The following is a 20,087-nucleotide window of genomic DNA, read 5'->3' on the forward strand; positions in this document are numbered from 1 at the left end:
CCATTCCCCAGGCTGGGAGCCTCCAAAGCATCTAGTCCTCTCTGCACCCAGCACTCACTGCCAGGGCACAACTATGTCCAGTCCCCACCGCCCCCCAAGACACACACACCGTTGACTGGACTCTGCAAAGTACTTCCAGCAGGACTTGGATCTCACATGTGTGGAAAACCACAACGATGAAACTGGACTCCCTCCCACAGCCTCACTGCCTCAGGGAAACGGGGCTCCCCTCAGCAACAAGGTGGAGAAGCACCTCACGGATCTTCGAGCAGGAACCTGAACCTCTTCTCAGGCAGCCTCCATGCTGGCCCCGCCATCAAGTCACACACTTTTGTTTTCTTCTTTTTATTTCAGTAACCTCAAAATTTCCTCAGAAGAACCAACCACAGAGCAGGATAGAAGTCACGCCCTGGTCCCTCCACAAACTTCTCTGCAAACGGCTAACAAGCTCTAAGGGCTGGACACCAGAAGCTAAATGGTTTCACGAGGATCCTTTAAGGGGATCTCTTAATGAGTAGGAATTTACACGATTTAGGTGTCTGAGGTATCAAGTATCATTTCTCCATGAAGGGGATTTGATTCCTGCTTAGAAAACCCAGGCAGAGGGTCAACCTTCCCAGACTTTCACTCACTGGCCTCCTGCGGTCCTTGAGCTATTTTAAATCAGCAAAGTTTAGCTCGCAGTGTTTTCTTTTTTGGCTGCCCTGCAGCATATGGAGTTCCCAGCCAGGGATCAGATGTGAGCCGTGGTGGCGACCTACACCCAGCTGAAGCAATGTGGGACGCTTACTTAATCCACTATGCTGGGCTGAGAATTGAACTGCCCAGAGAAGGCCTAACCCCCGGAGAGTGCAGCGGACTGCTGCCACCGTGCGGTGACTCTGGGTAAAGGCAGGGAAAGGCAGGCAGCCCAGCCCACGGGGTGGAGCTTGCAAGGAAACGTAACCTAAGTGTCCATAAAATCACAGTATTAAGGCCACGTGCACAGTAAAAAAAAAAAAAAAAAAAAAAAAAGTCTAAGTTTATTCAATGTCTTGGCTATATGGGTCAAAAGTTCGTATGAGTCTTTTGTACGTATGGTGGCAGTGCAAAGCAAGCTTTCCTGGTCTTAGGACTTGCCTCAGCCTCTCTCCCTCCACCAGCACAGAACCACCCAAAGTTTGTTCTAGACCAAAGTGCGCAGGAGGGAAGAAACAGCCCACACACAGAGAAAAGATGAACAGAAACTAGCTGTGCCTAAAAAAAACTGGGTGCTCGCTTGGGGAGGGGCCGTGGAGTGTGATCTGGCTGTCAGCAGGGAGGACGCCATCGTCTTGGTCCTGCCCACCTTCTTCGCTCCACAGCGGCTTTCATCACCCATCCCCCAAGCTTCCATGGAGTCCTGACTCCGCTTCCACATGCGGGCCCCACTTCAGTTCCATCCAACACTGACATTCCGGGAATGAAGGCAAATACTGGGGGAGCAGGGGGAGGGAGGAAACGTAAAAACGTAAAGCCCAAGAGACGAGGCCCCTCAAATGAGGAAGACGATGCCCTCGGAGACCATGACCTGGTTGTCATCCTGCATCCGGCTCAGCGCAGCCTGGATCTCTGAGGAGGAGAAAGGCTCTTCCTTGTCCCGGTTGATGGATTCTGTGAGGCGATTCATGCCCACCGATTGTGCGTGAGCTTCCCGGAACACCTCCAGAAGGGCTGCCTTGAAGGCCTTCAACCTGCCCAGGACAGGAAAGGAAGGGTGAAGGGGGAGGATGTGGGTGTTACTCCCCCAAACTGTCGCCCACACCCCACCCCTGATGGCCGCCCCACAGCCCAGCTCCCCCTTAAAACTTGGCTGCTGTATTACAGGGATTCCTGCACACTGTGAAACAAGCATTTTAAAAATCGGAGGCCCCAGAGAATGTGACAGTCTGGCATCCATACACCATGCGCAGAAATCCAAACAGGGACAGTGTCTCTGGGAGGCGAGTCAGCCACACACCCTACAATTTCAAGAGCAAATCCCTTGACCCAGGGAGTTCACTTCTAGAAACAAACCCCACAGCTCCACCACAGCACAGTGATACATTTAAGAGTTGTTTGACTGTAAAGAGCAGCTTTATGGAAACTAAATGTCCATCAATAGAGAAAACACAAAAAAATGTACAACAGGGAAACCCTGCAGTCACTGAAAAGAGATCTCAAAGAGCTGTTTCAGAAACTGCTTTAAGATAAAGGTTCATGGTTGTCTCCAGGGGGTGAAATTACATTTGATCTTGGTGTTTTTCCTAAATACTTTTCAACGTCTTCAAATTTTCTTCAGTGAATATATTGTGTTGTATGTGTTTGAGGTATTAAAAGAATGTAAAAAAATACACACACACATACATATCCTATGGAGAAGAACCCACGGTTACAGTAAGAAAAATTCTGTCCCTGCTCTAAGACTCTTCTTCCTAATCACAAAAGGTTATCTGATTTAAAATTCCCACAGAGTGAATTATTTATAAAGCAAACAATAAAACAACTAGGGCTTCTTCGTAAAGAGTAAACAAGAATTCTTTAGGCTATTTTCACAACTTTTTTCGAGTTTGAAATTACCATCAGAATAAAAAATGTTCTGGAGTTCCCGTCATGGCACAACGGCATCCATGAGGACACCGGTTCAATCCCTGGCCTCGCTCAGTGGGTTAAGGATCCGGCGTTGCTGTGAGCTGTGGTGTAGGTCGCAGACTTGGCTCAGACCTGGTGTTGCTATGGCTGTGGTGTAGGCCGGCAGCTGTAACTCCAGTTCGACTCCTAGCCTGGGAACTTTCATATGCTGCAGGTGCAGCCCTAAAAAGCAAAACAAAACAAAGCAAAAGAATAGAAAATGTTCTAAAAACTCATGGGCTCCTAGTCTCCGGCTCCATGGAGAACAGCTTGTTCACAGCCTCTGCGGAGAAGTCCTTCCCTGCTCACCTGGACTCGCTCAGCTCCACCTTCTGGGCCTCCTTGGTCTCCTGCGAGTCTGTTGCCTTGGGAGTGTGCACTGAGGGGAGGCAGATGCAGGGGGTCAGGGGGGAGCAGGGAGCAGGTGAAGCCCTGGCCATAGGCCCAAGGCCTTCCCTCCGCCCCAGCCCTCAGTGACACGCCTCTCCTGGGGCTCTTGGGATGGCCAGGGCGGGCAGGGGAAATGCCTCAGGTCAGGCAGGAACCCTCAGCACACAGGACCTGGGGCGCTCACACCAGGCTCAGCAAAGAGCCCAGTTCACCAAGAAGGAAGCGGACAACAGGGCCAAGCATATTTCCAAAGTTCTGACAAACGTCTTGGGCACAGAGGTCCAAGCGGGGAGCCAGAGGCAGGGGGTGCACAGAAAGGTGGCAGGCAGAGCACTAAGGAGTCAGGACCACAGGCCAGCTCTCTACTGGGGGACGCTCGCTCACCCTGAGGCATTTCCTCCTCGGTGTCACTGAAGTCATAGGGGTCATAGGAGTCTCCATCTTTGGCATCCGAGTGACGGGTCTTCCTCCTAAAATACCCACAGCGGTAAAGAGATGGGCTTTGGTGAGCCCCATCCCGCACCTCTGACCAGGAATGAACAACAAGAACCATCTACAATCCTAGCGGCCAGGGCCAGGGCCAGCAAAAACCACCGCTTTTTCTGAAAGAGACTGAAAGTCTCTGGACTAAAGCACAAGCAGGCCACACTTCCCAGTGCTGTCCCTGTCGCCCGCCCTCCTAAAGTCAACCGCAGGCAGGAGAGGAGGAAGTAACCCGGAGGGAAGACGTCTGACACATGTACTCAGCAGCCACCGGCTGTGTTAACAGCTCCTACTTCTCCAGAAGGAAGAGGACAAGGGGGCTGTCACCCTCCTTCTGTCCCGGTCACCTTCACCCTCTGACCCTCGGTAGGGCTGGTCTGGGTACCCTTTCCTGCAGCCTTGCCCCCCTCTGCCCCCTCCCCAGTCCCATCTCCCTTTTCTGCCCCATCTGACCGCTTCCTCTTCTGCTCTTGGTCCTCTTGGCTTTTCTCCCCTTCATCTTCTGTCTCCGAGTCATCCTCATTTCGCTTCTTACGCTTCTTCTCCTTCTCGAGAACCTAGGACCAAGCCAGGCATGGAGCAGGGGAGGAGGAGAGTCACAGATGCTGGGACTGAATGAAGAACCCTAAAGAGGGGTCCCTCTTGCACCATCAGCAGTGACGTCTTCGGTCTGATGACCTAGTCTCTCATTCCCAAGTCCCAAGGCCATGGGCAAGAGGTGGGCTGGCAGCATCCTTACAGCCTTCACAAGAAGGTGCTCAAACAATGTTCGCTGAACACAGAAATGAGCAGGATAAGGTCTATCCCACAATGGTTAAGTGGAAAACCAATTCATTTCTTTATAGAGCAGGTATTTAAGACAGGAATTCCCATGAGGTACACTGGGTTAAGAATCCAAATACAGCAGCTCAGGTAGCTGGCTTAGTGCAGTGGGTTAAAGGATCCAGCATTGCCCCATCTGTGGCAGAGATCACAGCTACAGCTCGGATTCAATCCCTGGCCCGGCAATTTCCATATCCCAAGGTGTGGCCATAAAATATTTTTTAAAAACAGGAGTTCCCATGTGGTGCAGAGGGTTAAGGAGCCAACATTGTTACTGCAGTGGCCCAGGTCACTGCCATGGCGCAGCTTTGATCCCTGGCCTGGAAACTCCTGTATGCAGTGGGTGCGACCAAATATAAATAAATAACAACCCCCACCCCTGCATATGGAGTAAGTTGGGAAAAGCTGATCAGACCCACATCTGAAGCCCAGGGCCAAAATCCACCACACTGGGGAGAAGGGATGAGGAGTAGGGAGTTGCCTTGACCTGTGTCTAAAATGATAGATACAGGAATTCCCGTCATGGCTCAGAGGTTAATAAACCCGACTAGTACCCATGAGGACCCAGGTTCGATCCCTGGCCTCAATCAGTGGGTTAAGAATCCAGCGTTGCCGTGAGCTATGGTGTAGGTTGCAGACTCGGCTTGGATCCCAAGTTGCTGTGGCTGTGGTGTAGGCCGGCGGCTACAGCTCCGATCAGACCCCTAGCCTGGGAACCTCCATATGCCACGGGTGCCTCCCTAAAAAGACAAAAAAAATAAAGAAACAAAAATAAAGAAATAAAATGATAGGCACACAGTGTCACAGCAGAAGCAGGGGTGAGAGGGACACCTGAAGAGTCTGCCATGGGAAAGGCTGATCCTTGGGAAACACCTACTTGTTCAAGAGGCAAAGGAAGGAGCAGGTGCAGCAAATCAACGAAGCCAGCATCCCTGGGGCTGACAGGGGCTCTGGTTTTGGTGTTTTAAAGCCTTTCCACTGGTCCTCGCAGGTGCCAGGACTGAGAACCACTGGTGCTGCAGGTCCCAGGACAGGGAGGCTAGGGGAGATGCTGCTGTCTGCCCACCACCCAGGGGCAGGGGTCGGCCACGTGGAACTGGGAGGCCCGAACCCCAACAACCCATTCAGGAGAGCCTCAGGCCCAATGCCCAGACCCTCACCTTCTTGAAGTAAGCATACTGGACCAGCTCCACAGCCTCCTCCGCGTCCTGCAGGTCCACCGTCTTGCTCATGCGGGCCTTGGCGTGGGCCGTGGCCAATCGAATCAGAGTTTCCAGCGTCCGGGCTGTCACTGGAGATGTCTGGGGGAGGAAACAGGTGTTGTGGGGGGTCACTCATCCAGAAGCCCTGTGCCCTGTCACTTCCACCGCACAGAGAGGGAGAGACTCCACCAGAAAAGCTCCGAGAGGTCCAAGCCATGGAGTCAGAAAAACTAAAGAGAATTCAAAAAGATAGAAGTTCCCATATGGCACAGCGGGTAAAGGATCTAGTGCTGTCACTGCAGCGGCTCTGGTTACAGCTGTGGTGAGGGTTTGATCCCTGGCCTGGGAACCTCCACATGTCTCGGGCACAGTCAAGTCCAGAAAATAGAGAAATAACCTTGGAAACATGATGAGAGAGGGTTGAAGGAGGGAGGATGAGGTGGACGGCGAAAAAGACGAGCCGGCATCTGACCGCTAAGAGAGAACAGTGAAGGAGAACCTTCCTGCAGGCCCGCAGCACACCAGGACCCGGCTTCCATGCTCACTGGGTCAGTCACCACCCTGAATGACCCAGACAAGCCTTAGAGACGAGGAAAATGGGACTCGAAGAGCTTCAAGTAATCTGTCCAAGGGCACACTAAGTGCGAGTGTGCGGGAGCTTATCTTCGGACAAACTTGCTGAAGCAGGGGAAGCCCACCTGCATCCAGAGAAGCTGAATTCTGATGTGTTCTTATCAAGTGCTTCTGACACCATATCTCTGACGGGGGAGGTGGGGGACTTTATCTTTCTAAAATGCTATTGTCCGAATGCCTGATCTAATGGATCAGGAGGTCTGGATTAGCACTGGACGTGTGTGATTTTAAGTTTCAAGTGACTCTGATGTACCTTCTAGGTAAGCATCCCCAGCGTCATCCAACCTTCTCCTTTTATGGATAAAAAACCAAGACCTGGGATTCAAAGGATGTGGACAAGGTCCAAATGTGACTGCAGGCCTGGGGTCAGAGCCCAGGGCTGGATGCTCACACACACACACACACACACACACATACACACACACACACACACCCGTCTCCCCTCCTCTGACACTTCAGAGGGACGCCATCTGGTCACTTCTGTTTTCAAGTTTTCCAAGTTATCACTTATACCCAATCTGACATTCAAAAACAAATATATTCATATTTAACTCACCAATTTTTTTTTCAAATAATTTAGAAAGCTACCAGAGTTTGTAGGTTATACCAGCTCCAATTCTTGAATACCCTAAAGCTGTGAAATCCTAGCCTGCAAGAGCAGAGAACCCCAACTGAGAGATTTACCAATCCCACTAGGACAATTGAAACAGTGCCTTATGTTCAGTGAGAGGGCCTTTGACCGAACATGTTCCCATGATGGGAGAAACAATTAAAAAGACAAGGTTGTTTAATCTGAAGAAAACAAGTCATACACAATGTCTAGAAAACAAAATTAAGGCCCATGGGTAGGTAGAAGTTACAGGGACGCAGGTATAAGCCAAATAAAAAGATGACTCTCCTGCCATTTCGATGCAGTGATGTAGGAGGCATGCTGTCACTGGAGGTGTCAAGGAAGTCCCAGCAAGGATTCCAGAAGACGGAATTCCCGTCGGGTGTGAGGCTAGGACAGACGATCTGGGATCATGTCTGAATCCTAGAGTCTAAATCTATCACATCAGGATAGAGTCTGGGATCTGGGTCTTTGTGCTGTGAAATCCTGTGTAAACCACACTGCCCCAAAAGGTTTAGACAAATTCTGGGCAGATGTACTGGGTTTCTAGAAATAGCCTTGGATGACCACCCTGGCTACCCAACTCCGTGTTTGTCAAGGTCCAGCTCAAGGGTCACACCCTCTGGGCATCCCCTGATGTTCATACTCCTTCTGGAAAGTCTGAGGAAAAGTGAACAGCGTCTTTATCTATACTCCATCCACCTCACAACCGCTCCCTTCCGGGTACCATGCTGTGGCTTAAATTTCTAACTATATACATATGACCTTTCTTTCCATCAACCATTCTGCCTCCCTGGCCCAGGTCTGAGCTCTCCGAGGACTGCAAGTCAGAACAGAGACTCCTTCAGCCCCTGGAAGGCTCACAGGTTGGCTGAATGAATCACAGCTCCTGGTGGCCAAAGCCACCTGAACTGAGTGAGACACACATTCTGGGGTTTGTACTGCATTCCCCTTTGTAAAAGGAAATGATTACAATTGTGTGACAGGAAGCCCTTCAGACCAGGAAGAAAAAGCTTAAGGAATCAAGAAGTTAAGACGCTTCCAGCGCTCCCAGACAACAGGGGCTCCAGGTCAGCGTCCCGCAGGCGGCTCACCCGGGCAGTGTCAGAGCTCATGCTGTCCTGGCTGCGCAGGCGGGAGTACTCCTCCGCGATGTAGGCGGCCGACTCCTGCGTCAGGACGGGCTTGATGATTTTGGCCACGTGGATGTATTTCTTCATGAAAGCCGCACTCACCATCTTCTCCCTGGACCACACACAATGATCTCACTTCCCTGCCACAGCCCAGCACCTGCCCAGCGGCGTGGCTCTGCCCCTCCTGGGGAAGTCCAGGTCCCCTGACAGCAGGGCTCCGGCCGGAACCCCATTTATTCTGAACATGCACAAACCCCCCTCACATATTTTTATTTAATTCTACAGTATCACTTAGATATTACTTGGGAAGCAGGCAGCTTAGGCAGGGAGTTTAGGTGTTAATCGCCCTATTTTATCAGTGGGAAAACAACGGCTCAAAGAATCTTAAGTGGACTCAAATTTCATTTTTTGATTCTAAATGCTGTGTTCTTAAACCACTGGGTTTGAAGACTTGTGAGCCTTCCTGCTGCACCACAGCCAGGCTCTGAGTACCTGATCACAAGTCTCCTTTCCTTAAATCTACCTACAAATCCAACACTTTCGATCTGCCACCCCTTCAACATAAGGGCATCACAAATGGCCACATGACTTGTGCAACACGTCACGTACGTAACACAACACACCCCCAGGTAGCTCCTCACAGCTTTCCATTTTAGGAAAAGACCAGCACCAAGCTTGATCACCCCAATGTTCACAAGGCAAGTGGCCAGGGGAAAGGGTGTTTCTTGGGATCCAGAAAAGAAAACGGGCCCCCATGGTCAAGACCCCAAGCATGATCTTCGCCTGGGCAGCACATATAGACACACCCTGAAACATGGTCTCAGGTGATACATCTCAGGTTCCCTGAAGATGAAAACCACTCACTTTTTCTTCTTGGTGCCATGCAGAAGGTTGTCATGCTTCTCATAAATCTGGGTGTCCTGCTGGTCTTCCTGGCTAAAGTTGGGGTCATCCGTGGCCAGGATATCCACGGCACTCCCCAAAGGCATTGCTGGAAAACCCAAGTTGGGAGGAAGGAGAATAAGGAAAAGCTTAACCCAGGGGAAATTGCTTCCTCTGAAACACAAAGCAAGGACCCAGAAGGAAGCCAACACGTGGGGCCTATAAAGAAGGAGGGGGGCCAACAGCAATTCCTCAAAGGTGTTCCAGAACCCGGAAATGGAAGAGAGACACACCTAAGGAAGCTCCGGTGAGCGGGAAGGTGGCCAGGGAGGCGGACACCTTCCCTATCACCCCAACGCTGCCCACCCACCATGACCTGGCTGGGCCCAATAGCGGCTGGCGTCTAGGTACCCTCCCAGCAGCCATCCTCTTCCCTCCGCCTCACCATCACCGTCCTGTTCCCCGGGGGCCCGGTAGCGGTGCATTCGGAGGACGTGGTCTGAGATCTCCCGATCCTGCTCGGGATCCATCTGATCCAACATGATGAAGAGGAGGTCGAATCGGGAGAGCAGTGAGTCCTGCAGCCCGATGTTCTCCATGGGGGTCTTATACTGATCGTACTGGGTGGGGAACACGAGAAGAAAGGAGCGGGGAGGTGACATCAATAGGAGGGAAAGGACCAGGAGGTGGATCGGTTACGGGAGAGTGAAGACCAGACCTTCACACAGTGTGAACAAGCAGCAAGGAAGTAAAGCATCTGGAACCCAAAAAGAAACTGAATTCATTTCCTCTACATGCAACCCTCCTGCCACTGAGGCCCAGGGAGCGAACTCAAAAGAAAAAAAAAGAGTAAATAGCTTTCCAGAGGATTGTGATGTGGATGAATGGGCGAGGAACCACTGCCCTCAGTTTGCCCCTCGTCCTCCTTCCAAGCAAACAGGGCCCCACTTCCTGGCTTCGGTGCCTCTGACAGGCTGAGTGTGGGTCTCAAAACCAGCCACCTCCCTCCCAAGCTCCATCCTGCTCCTCTCATGCCCAGGCAGGACCAGCTCTGAAGATGAGGCCCTTTTCCCACCCATTAAGAAGACATGACAAGGGAGTTCCTGTTGTGGCCCAGTGGAAACAAATCCGACTATTACACATGAGGACACAGGTTCAATCTCTGGCCTCCCTCAGTGGGTCGGTGATCCAGCACTGCCATGAGCTGTGGTGTAGGTTGCAGAAAGGGTTCAGATCCTACACTGCTGTGGCTGTGGCTACAGTTCCAACTCGACCCCAAGTCTGGGAAACTCCATATGCCTCAGGTGCAGCCCTAAAAAAAGAAAAAAAAGAAAAGTTACTTTAAGTAAATAGCTTTTCTGGCATTCCCATCGTAGCTCAGCTGTTAATGAACCTTACTAGCATCCATGAGGACACAGGTTTGATCCCTGGCCTTGCTCAGTGGGTTGGGGATCCGGTGTTGCCATGAGCTGTGGCGTAGGTCACAGATGTGGTGTGGATCTCACGTTGCTGTGGCTGTGGTATAGGCTGGTGGCTACAACTCCAATTGGACCCCTAGCCTGGAAACCTCCATTATGCCATCCATGGGTGTGGCCCTAAAAAGATAAAAAGACAAAAAAAATAAATAAATAAACAGCTTTCCAGAGGATTGTGATGTGGATGAATGGGTGAGGAACCACTGCCCTACAGCAGGGACGGGAACAAGATGAGGAGCTTGCTCTTGTCTTTGGCCGGTCACTCCCCTGGGGCACCTGGAATGTACTTCACAGGCCAGTGACTCGGCAAAACCACATAAAGGGGAGGACAACGGCCAAGTGGCAATTCCACTCACCCTGCCGTAGACGGGGTTGGCAGCTGCCAGAACACTGCAGCGGGCGTTGAGCCGGGCGTGGATGCCGGCCTTGGCGATGGTGACGCGGCCCTGCTCCATCACCTCGTGGATGGCCGTGCGGTCCATGTCGGACATCTTGTCGAACTCGTCGATGCACACCACGCCCCGGTCGGCCAGGACCATGGCCCCCGCCTCCAGACGGCGCTCCCCTGGGAGGTGGGGAGGGACAAACACACGCTGCCGTCCGGGTTGTTGGGGATGGAGGGGAGAGGTGCCGGGCTCCTTCCTGAGCACCTCCACCCTCACACGTGAGGACGAGTACACAGGGACGAGGTGTCAGCTTCTAGGTCCCGCGGAAACCCTGGGGTTGCCTTTGCAAGCTCCCATCAAGACACACGCCTTGGCCCACGTTGACAGCTAAGCGGCTGGCCTGCAACACACTTCCTTCATAGACGTTCCCTCTTTATCCTCATCTTCAAGTGATTTCCCAGCGGGACCTCGGTTCTCTTTTCACTGGCCTTCAAATCCCTTCCTCTAAGGTATAAAGTGGTCCTGTCTTCGTTTTTATTTCCTGACCAATTTGAGAAGCTTTCTCCTTCAAAACTCTTTCCAACCACCTTCTAGGCGAAGTGGTCACGAGGGGACCACCCAAAGATTTAAATAATTCATCACTGTTGCCACTCAGTCCTCTAGAACCTGGCCCACGCCAACCTCTCCAGTTTATCTTCCCAACATAAGCTGGTGCCCAGAGGCAGCTCAGACTCTGTGCTCACCTCTCTGCTGGGCCTCCACCAAGAAGCCTTCCATCCTTACCTGTCTCCTGGTCTGTGGTGACGGCGGCCGTGAGACCCACTCCAGAGGAGCCCCGGCCGGTGGTAGGGATGGCCCTTGGTGCGGTGCACAGCACGTAGCGCAGAAGCTGGGACTTGGCAACGGACGGGTCTCCTGTAATTGGACAGGGGCAGTGGTGACTCTAGGGAACTCCCCCGCTCCCCAGCAAGGGCTGCTCTTCTAGCACAGACACAATAGAAATAGAGAGTAGCTGGTTGTTAATATTGTTTCTTTCCCTTTATCATTCCCGGAAGATTATATTTAGACATTATAAGTCAGGAAACCCAGAAATAAAAATTTTTTAAAAATCACTTAAGGGAGTCCCCACTGTGGAGCAACAGGATCAGGGACCTCTCTGCAGGGCCAGAGTGAAAGTTCCATCCCCGGCCTGGTACAGTGGATTAAAGGATCTAGCATTGCCACAACTGCAGTATACGTCGCAATGGTGGCTCAGATCTGATCCCTGGCCTGGGAACTCCATATGCCACAGGGAGGCCAATAAGGAAAAAATAGATGGAAATACTATAAAACTGGATTGTGATGATCACTGTACAACTATAAATGCAGTAAATTCATTGAGTAATAAAATGAAAGAGAAATTTTAAAAATTCCACTTCACACTTTTGCCCTTTTAATGAGACTGAAATACAGCCAGATACAAACACATAATCTGACAGCTGATTCCTGCAGCCACTGCCCACAAGGAAAGACCAAGAGGCTACAGCAAGTCCCCGACACCATACCTATCAGGAGGATATTGATGTCCCCACGGATGTGGCTGCCATTCTCAAGGTCTCGTTCCACCCCTCCCAAGAGCAAGCAGAGGATGGCCTTCTTGACGTAGTCGTGGCCATGGATGCTAGGGGCCAGCGACCTGGCCAGCTGGTCAAAGATATCCTACAGGACAGACAACCACAGAGAGAAAAGCCTAAGGAGACCCAATGGAGCTTGAGGAACTCACTTCCTACTTCATCCCACAAAAGAGGCGTGAAGAAACACACTGTATTTAATGGTAAAAAGCTTCTTCTCTTAAGACTTCTCGAAGACTTCCACACTCCTCAGACCATTACCAGAAGAGGTGCAAAGGAAGCCTGGATTCCAAAATCTGCTTAGAGCTTCTTCAAGAAAAAAAGTGTTTCCAGGCTCAAAACATTTGAAGTTTAATAAGAATGTCTATTGTGCTTCAGCAGGAACCTCTGTCACACATGTACTTATCTTGCTCAATTCTAAATATGGACAGTCTGTCCTTAAAAAAAAAAATTTTTTGGAGTTCTCATCGTGGCGAGGCGGAAACGGATCCAACTAGGAACCATGAGGTTGCAGGTTTGATCCCTGGCCTTGCTCGGTGGGTTAAGGATCCAGCGTTGCTGTGAGCTGTGGTGCAGGTGGCAAATGCGGCTCGGATCTGACGTTGCTGTGGCTCTGTCATAGGCTGGCAGCTACAGCTCCGATTTGACCCCTAGCCTGGGAACCTCCATATGCTGTGGGTGTGGTCTAAAAAGCAAAAAAACAAAAAACAAAAAAATAAAAATAAATAAATAAAATTTTTAAAGAAAAATAAATGGCGTGGGTGGCTTGAGGAGGTGCAGGTTCAATCTCAGTCCTGGTGCAGCAGGTCAAAGGATCCAGCGTTGCCACAGCTGCTGCTTGGATTCAATCCCTGACCTGGGAACTTCCATATGCTGTGGGTGCAGCCATTAAAGAAAAAAAAAATAGTATTTAATTAACAATGTGTCATTAATGTATTCAGTTATAGACCCATTGGTATACTGACATTCCAACTCCTGCTCTAATATTTGTATTAGGTTCATTTAGCAGGTAGCACAAGAGAAACATTAAAGAAAAACAACAGAAACACTCTTTTCCTCACTGACTCAAAACCAGGAGCTAGGACCAATACTTTAGAGAAAAAACCATGACTTTCCTCCTGACCAGGAGGTGGCCAGGCCCAAATACAACCCAAAACAAAGCTGTCCCCTGCCTCAAAGCCCCAAGGGAAGCCCAGACCTTAGAACGGGTTTTACTGAACTTCTTGATCTTGGCTATATCCTCAGCAGAGAAGGAAGGCTGAGCATCCTTGCTCATCTGCTTCACGTTACAGGCAATCAGGACAGTCCTGGGACAGAGAGGAGAAGTGGCTATTTTCAATTCTTAACCCCAACCCAAAGCCACCTTAGACTACTAATCCAGAAATGGCAATTAGGAAAAAAAAAAAAAAAGAAAAGCTGGTCTGAATTAAACCACTGATTCTCTCCATCTACAACACATACGTTGGTGGTGCCTCACCTGGGAAACCTCCCTCCCACTGACCCACAGAGCTTGGGACAGTGTGCAGGAGGGAGGGAGGGATACGGGAGAAATTTCGAGGTAAGCCAGGAGGCTGGGACCCCATGACCAGCAGCTCCCACTTGCAGCATAAGCCAGTATCACGCATTTTCCCTGACAGAAAGGAGGGCTCACATCTCCCAGGCAGGGGGAGGGCTCCCCCGTCCAGTGTCACTCTCAGGAAGAAGGCGCACTGGACACAGACTGCACCCAGCTGGCAGCATCCCAACACCTCAGGACTGGTCCTCTACCTGAAGGTCCCTGAGGTGTAGCCTCCCTTCTTTCCAGGAAGGCAGCGGTAGGTGCCCACCACCTGGACTCGGTCACCGGGCTTCACTTTGTCCACCAAGTCATCATCCAGGATGACGTCCACGGAGCGGGGCAGCTGGCCAGCGGGGGCTTTCTCTGGCATCTCCTGGATGGTGATGATCTGGTGGTCCTTGTAGACAGAAAGTCCATATTCTGTCTCAAGGGGATTGTTTTCCTCATCCTGGAAAAGGCACACAGAAAAGCAGTCAGCTCAGCCCTGCCTTAGAAATGCCAACCTCAGAGTTCCCCTTTGTGGCTCAGCAGAAATGAATCTGACTAGTATCCATGAGGGTGCAGGTTCAGTCTCTGGCCTCATTCAGTGGGTCGGGGAATCTGGCATTGTCGTGAGCTGTGGTGTGGGTGCAGTCGCAGCTGGGATCTGGCGTAGCTGTGGTGCAGGCCAGCGGCCGTAGCTCTGATTCAACCCCTAACCTAGGAACTTCCATACGCTGCAGGTGCAGCCCAAAACGACAGAAAAAAAAAAAGAAATGCCAACCTCATCTGTTGTCGGATGAAACAAATAGAACTTGGAGATAACCTCGTGAAGTTGGTATCCAGAAACAAAAGACTCCAAATATCTTCTCGGGTTTTTTTCTCCATTCCTGTCTGTTCTAGTAATAAACCATCTCATGGAAGGGGTGACCTACGGTCTGGAGGGACCACAGCTATATTAAGATCTAAATTGAGATCCTATATCCCCTACACTAGGAGGCTGTATCTTCACTCCTAGGTTAATATCCAAGAGAAACGTTTACCCCAAGCCATGTACCACAATGTTCACAGCAACACTATTCCTAAGAGCCAAAAACTAGAAAATCTCCAAACGCCTTCAACAGAATGGTGAGATAAACGTGCTATATTTACACAAGTGAATACCACACAGGAATGAAAATGTATGGAGTACACCTATAACACAGACGAATCTCAAAAACATGGTGAACAAGAGAAGAGCATTTAGGCAAAATACAAAAACAGGGAAAAGTTCTCGAAGCTGCCAGATGCCAGGATCGCGGGGGGACTTTTGAGTGCTAGTAAGGTGCTGTTTTCTGGTCTGGATGCTGATTTTATAAGTATATTCAGCTGGGAAAATTCCACTGAGCTATATACTTATGTAAACTTTTCTGTATATTCAATTTCAATAAAAACATTTTAAAGTTTTACTTCCTGGACATTTGAGTTTTCTACAAACACAGCAGCTACCACTTATGGAGTGCCTACTGTGTGCAGGGCATTGTGTAGTAATTTCATAAAATTATCTCATGTAATCATCACAATATCTCAGCCCAAAAAGCAGGTATTTTTCACATTTTACAAATAAGGAAACTGAGGCTGACATAGGTTAAAGAAGTTTCCAATGGTCACACAGTAAACACCAAAGCCCATGCTCTTAAGAACCACACTTGGAGTTCCTGCTATGGAGCATTGGAATGCAGGTTCTATCCCTAGTCCAGCATAGTGGGTTAAGGATCCGGCATTGCTGCAGCTCCAGCTTAGGTTGCCATTGTGGCTTGGATCTGATCCTTAGCCTAGAACTCCATATGCCACAGGGTGGCCAAAAATGACAAGACAAAAAAAAAAAAAAAAAGAACCACAGTCTTGACGGCCCCTAGTGGACCTGATCTGGTATATTTTAGGTGCATGGCAAAGCAGAAGAGTAACCCCTGAGCAGTTCCCAGGGAAAAATTTCTAGAAAGTAGGGATCATTATAAAGAGAACAGGGTGACTTAGAAAATACAACTGGCCTGAGGAAAAGACAGGGTCCTAATTCTCAGGCCGTCACCAACTAGAACATAAGCCATTCAACCCCATCAAGCCTCAGAGTTCATCTGGAGATAGTCTTATTTACATGTTAAGGGTCCTCCACTGATTGATAAAACTGAAGACAAGGACTGGGTCTTCTTTATATCTATACCCCACTTGGTACCCAACAATCCTTTGGAGACCATAGCTCTCAAAGTCTAACAACAGGGACAGAATGAATTCAGACATCGAGTAATCATTATTAATCATCTTTTGTCTCATTAAGAAGGCCTCATAATACAGATCAGTCTGAACACCGAGACTAAAGCCATGCTCCATACCAACCTTTCTCAAACCCAAATTAAATATCTGCAAACTTCACAGTAATATTACAGCATAAGTACTTTTCCATATTACTCAAAGTAGATTCTAAGATTATATATTATATTACAATTTTGCTAAAAGATCAATGTGGACTAGGTGGCTTTTTTCCTTCTTTCAACTCTTCCACAATTTCCCAATTTTTCTAAAGTGAATATTCTTTTTCTAAAAATAGGAATTGTGGGAGTTCCTTTGTGGTACAGCAGGTTGAGGATCTGGTGGTGTCACTACAGTGACTCCAGTCACTGCTGTGGCATGGGTTCAATCCCTGGTCCAGAAACTCACATGCCTCAGGGCATGGCCAAAAATAAATATGAACTGTGGACTTTCCATACTAAACTCTAGCTAGCAACCAATCTTTCCTTTAAATGAATCCTTACTTTTCATCCCATTCACATCTAGAAGACTTCAAATATTACCCAATTACTTGCATTAAATAGCTATCTCTGAGCCTAATCTCTAAAGAAGCCCCACCAATTTATTTCTCTTACCTTGGTGGGATAGACAGAGCTGGATGGGAAGGCCTCCAGAGTGGTGAGGTCAGAATAACGTCTCTCTATGGTCTTCTTGGTAGCAGGACAGTAGTGGACACTGCGGACGACTTTGGGGCGAACTAGAGAGCCTAGGAATGGAAAATCACCCCACTGGACAGTGAGAAGGGGATCTAAACCGAAGCACATGATGACTCCAGAAACTGTTCTTCCAACTAGTTGAACTGTTTCAATACTACCTGTCATTCATTCACTTTTATGTTTATACGCAAAACACCCTATCCATGTACACATTTTTTTTTGTCTTTTTGCCTTTTTCTAGGGCCACTCCCTCAGCACATGGAGGTTCCCAGGCTAGGGGTCTAATCGGAGCTGTAGCCACCAGCCTACGCCAGAGCCACAGCAATGCAGGATCCGAGTTGCGTCTGCAACCTACACCACAGCTCATGGCAATGCTGGATCCTTAACCCACTGAGTGAGGCCAGGGATCGAACCCGCAACCTCATGGTTCCTAGTCAGATTTGTTAACCACTGCGCCATGACGGGAACTCCGATATACACTTTTAAGCGCAGCTCATCCAGAGGGAGAAGTAGCAAAAGTTCAGGGTCAGAATGAGGAGACTGCCAAGAGCGAAGAATCCTCTGCTCTCAGCAGACTTCCTCCTTCTGCTGGCACAGGTCCTCCATCACTGTGTACAGCTGGGCTCCTCCAAGCTTCACCCTGCAATTTCAGTGCTTCACCCTTCTGAAGCCATAAGCTCCCCAACCCTACTGCACCTTTCCTGCCTTCCAGCCTGCCCCACCCCACGTCTATCCCACCTCCATTCAATTAGCCGTCCACTCCAGCCCACTCACATTTAGTGACAATGCCCTCGACACACACGACACAGCTAAGGAAGCAGGAGGTGAGAGTCCGGGGAGAGACGTGCTTGGAGCCAAAGCTGCCCTCCAAACCTATGTAGAACTCCTCATACTGCTTGGCATATGTAGCATCAATGGAGGCCACAAAATCCTTTAAGGCCCGCTGGAAGGCAACCAGCTCCTCAAAAGCATTGTTCAGGAGGCTGCAGATAGGCAAAAAGAAGAATCATTAGGCAGAGAGGGCAAAACTTGACAAACTCAACCTACTGGAGTTCCCGTCATGGCTCAGCGGTGAGTGAACCTGACTAGCATCCTTGAGGATGCGGGTTTGATCCCTGGCCTTGCTCAATGGGTTAAGGATCTGGTGTTGCTGTGAACTGTGGTGTAGCTCAAAGACTTGGCTCGGATCCAGTGTTGCTGTGGCATAGGACAGCGGCTACAGCTCCAATTGGATCCCTAGCCTGGGAACCTCCATAAGTCACAGATGCGGCACTAAAAAAAAAACAAAAACAAAAAACTCAATCTACAAAACAGAAGTAGACATTTTTAGATGATCAAAGCTTAGGAGTGAAAATCTGGCTTCTACTTTCTCCTGCCATCCTACAAGACCCAGTAAAATACACCAGAACCGAGGGCCAACCTTAATTCAACTTATCAAAGACAGAGACATGATATATAATTAAACACGGTAGGAAGGGCTCTTGAGAGGAAAATGCCTACCACCTACTTTGGAAAGAAGTAAAAAACTTAGGAGCAGGTGAGATACTAAGGGCTTCTAGGTCAGAAACATTTCATCCAGGTCCTCTGCTGGGAAGCCTGCTCCAATCCAATGAAGAGAAGGGAGCCATTCTGACTCAGGGCCAGGATGTGGCGTTGGACACCTAGCCACTCACCGGTTAGCCCTCTTCTCATTCTTCCTGCGAAGGTCATTCACATTGACAATCAAGCGGTACTGGTTGTCACTGATCAGCTCCCGAACTTTGCTCTGATAAATTCCCTGATCTTCCTGCAAAAGAACTACCACATGTCACAACGGCCACAAATTCAAATATATGATGCTTTTAAACAGAGGCAGCTCTCACAGCAAGATAAATATATCAATCTCTGCAGCAGAGGTGAATCCCAATTCCTCCCACATTTTCACTCACTAGTCTCACATTCCAAAGACACCTAAGAAACGAGTGTATGAATTATGACTTCCTCAAGACCCATGCTGTAATTCCTATTATCACCAACAGCTCTTCTGTGTGCAGTCATTTCACAACCTTTACTGGGGAATTAAGGACAAGTTAAGGGGAAGGAATAAAGTAGGTGTCTGGGATTAACGGATACATACTATTATATCTAAAATAAACAAGGACCTACTGTATAGTCCAGGGAACCATACTCAATCTTATAATAATGTCTAATGAAGAGGAATCTGAGAAAGAATATATATATGTATATATATACACACACACTCATATATAAAAGAGAATCACTTTGCTATACACCTGAAACACAACACTAAGTCAACTTAGCCTTCAATGTAAAAAATATTTTAAAACTAAAAAAAAAATTTAAAAAGAACAAGTAAAATCCTTGTTAAAATGCAAATTAAACAGACTTTTAATACTCAAAGTGACTTTTCGTTGCAGAATTTTGTCTGGAATTACTTTATTTCCCCAATCATCTGCATAATATAGAGTTCCCATATCCGGACATTCGCAAACAGAGCACTATCAACCCTTCAAGACGCTTTCAACAACATTCTGTGGCTGTCAATCTTAAACTGCATACAAACCCCCCTTATTTGCATGCCAACACTCTTTCTCTCCTTCCCAAAAGGTAGGGAAAAAGGAACGCGGCCAAATAAGGGAGTCGTTTCCTCCGGCAGGAAAGTCAGCCACTAAAACCTGGGGACCCTATAAGTCTGCAGGTCACTACCATCACCGTTCTCCAGCGGTCCTTCCCCGACCCTCCCTCCAAATTAAGAGAGCAGGGAGTGAAAAAAGTCAGCGTGGCCTTTGCACTTGATTTGCGCTTGGAGGAAACCTGCGCCTTTCGCGAGATCCGGCCATCATTTGTACTCTGCAAAGCCACAGGATTGCTCTCAACCACAGACTCCGCTGCCAGAAAGGCTACAAGATCAGGGCGGAAGGTCCCTAACCTCCGTCCCGCCGCCGCAGCCTGGAGCTCCGCGGTCTCCCTCGGCCTCAGTGCGGCCCCCAGGGCTCCTGGACCACCCAGCCCTCCCTTACCTCGTCGTCCAGGAAATCCAGGTAGTCTCTCTGCGCCTCTCGCAGCTCCACATCTTCCAACACCACGGTCCCGGCCATGCTTGCTGCTAGGGAACTCCTGCCAGCGGAGCCGCGCGAAAGAGCCTAGCGTAGCCCCGCCCCGGCGCGAAAACCTCTCTACTTTTCCCGCCAACAAAAGTAACCCCAAGGAAGGGGTGGGGTATTTGGGAGGATATATACACTCTGATTGGCTGGTTCTTCCTACGCGAGAACAGCGAGTATCCAATCGAGAACGGCTTCTTCTCTAGGTTTTCTC

At 49.3% G+C, this 20,087-nt stretch overlaps 1 protein-coding gene across 2 annotated transcripts; it reads right to left on the reverse strand.

The window, feature by feature from the left end:
* Nucleotides 1-329: 329 nt before the first annotated feature.
* MCM3 (minichromosome maintenance complex component 3) lies at nt 330-19,978 on the reverse strand. Of its 2 annotated transcripts, XM_047797708.1 has the most exons (17): nt 19,793-19,978; nt 18,446-18,558; nt 17,547-17,755; nt 16,692-16,822; nt 14,022-14,260; nt 13,453-13,561; nt 12,189-12,342; nt 11,428-11,559; nt 10,615-10,823; nt 9,229-9,403; nt 8,766-8,892; nt 7,863-8,013; nt 5,484-5,624; nt 3,955-4,058; nt 3,403-3,488; nt 2,938-3,007; nt 330-1,712 (listed from the first exon to the last, which is right to left on the reverse strand). In XM_047797708.1, the coding sequence occupies exons 1-17, from the start codon at nt 19,868-19,870 to the stop codon at nt 1,514-1,516; spliced, it is 2,427 nt and encodes an 808-aa protein (XP_047653664.1). In that variant the 5' UTR covers nt 19,871-19,978; the 3' UTR covers nt 330-1,513. The 2 variants fall into 2 exon arrangements, with proteins under 2 accessions (XP_047653664.1, XP_047653665.1); XM_047797709.1 differs by lacking the exon at nt 18,446-18,558 and having other exon boundaries at nt 19,793-19,845.
* Between the last annotated feature and the right edge of the window lie 109 nt (nt 19,979-20,087).

Source organism: Phacochoerus africanus, chromosome 9, assembly GCF_016906955.1.
Source record: "Phacochoerus africanus isolate WHEZ1 chromosome 9, ROS_Pafr_v1, whole genome shotgun sequence".
Classification (NCBI taxonomy): Eukaryota; Metazoa; Chordata; class Mammalia; order Artiodactyla; family Suidae; genus Phacochoerus; species Phacochoerus africanus.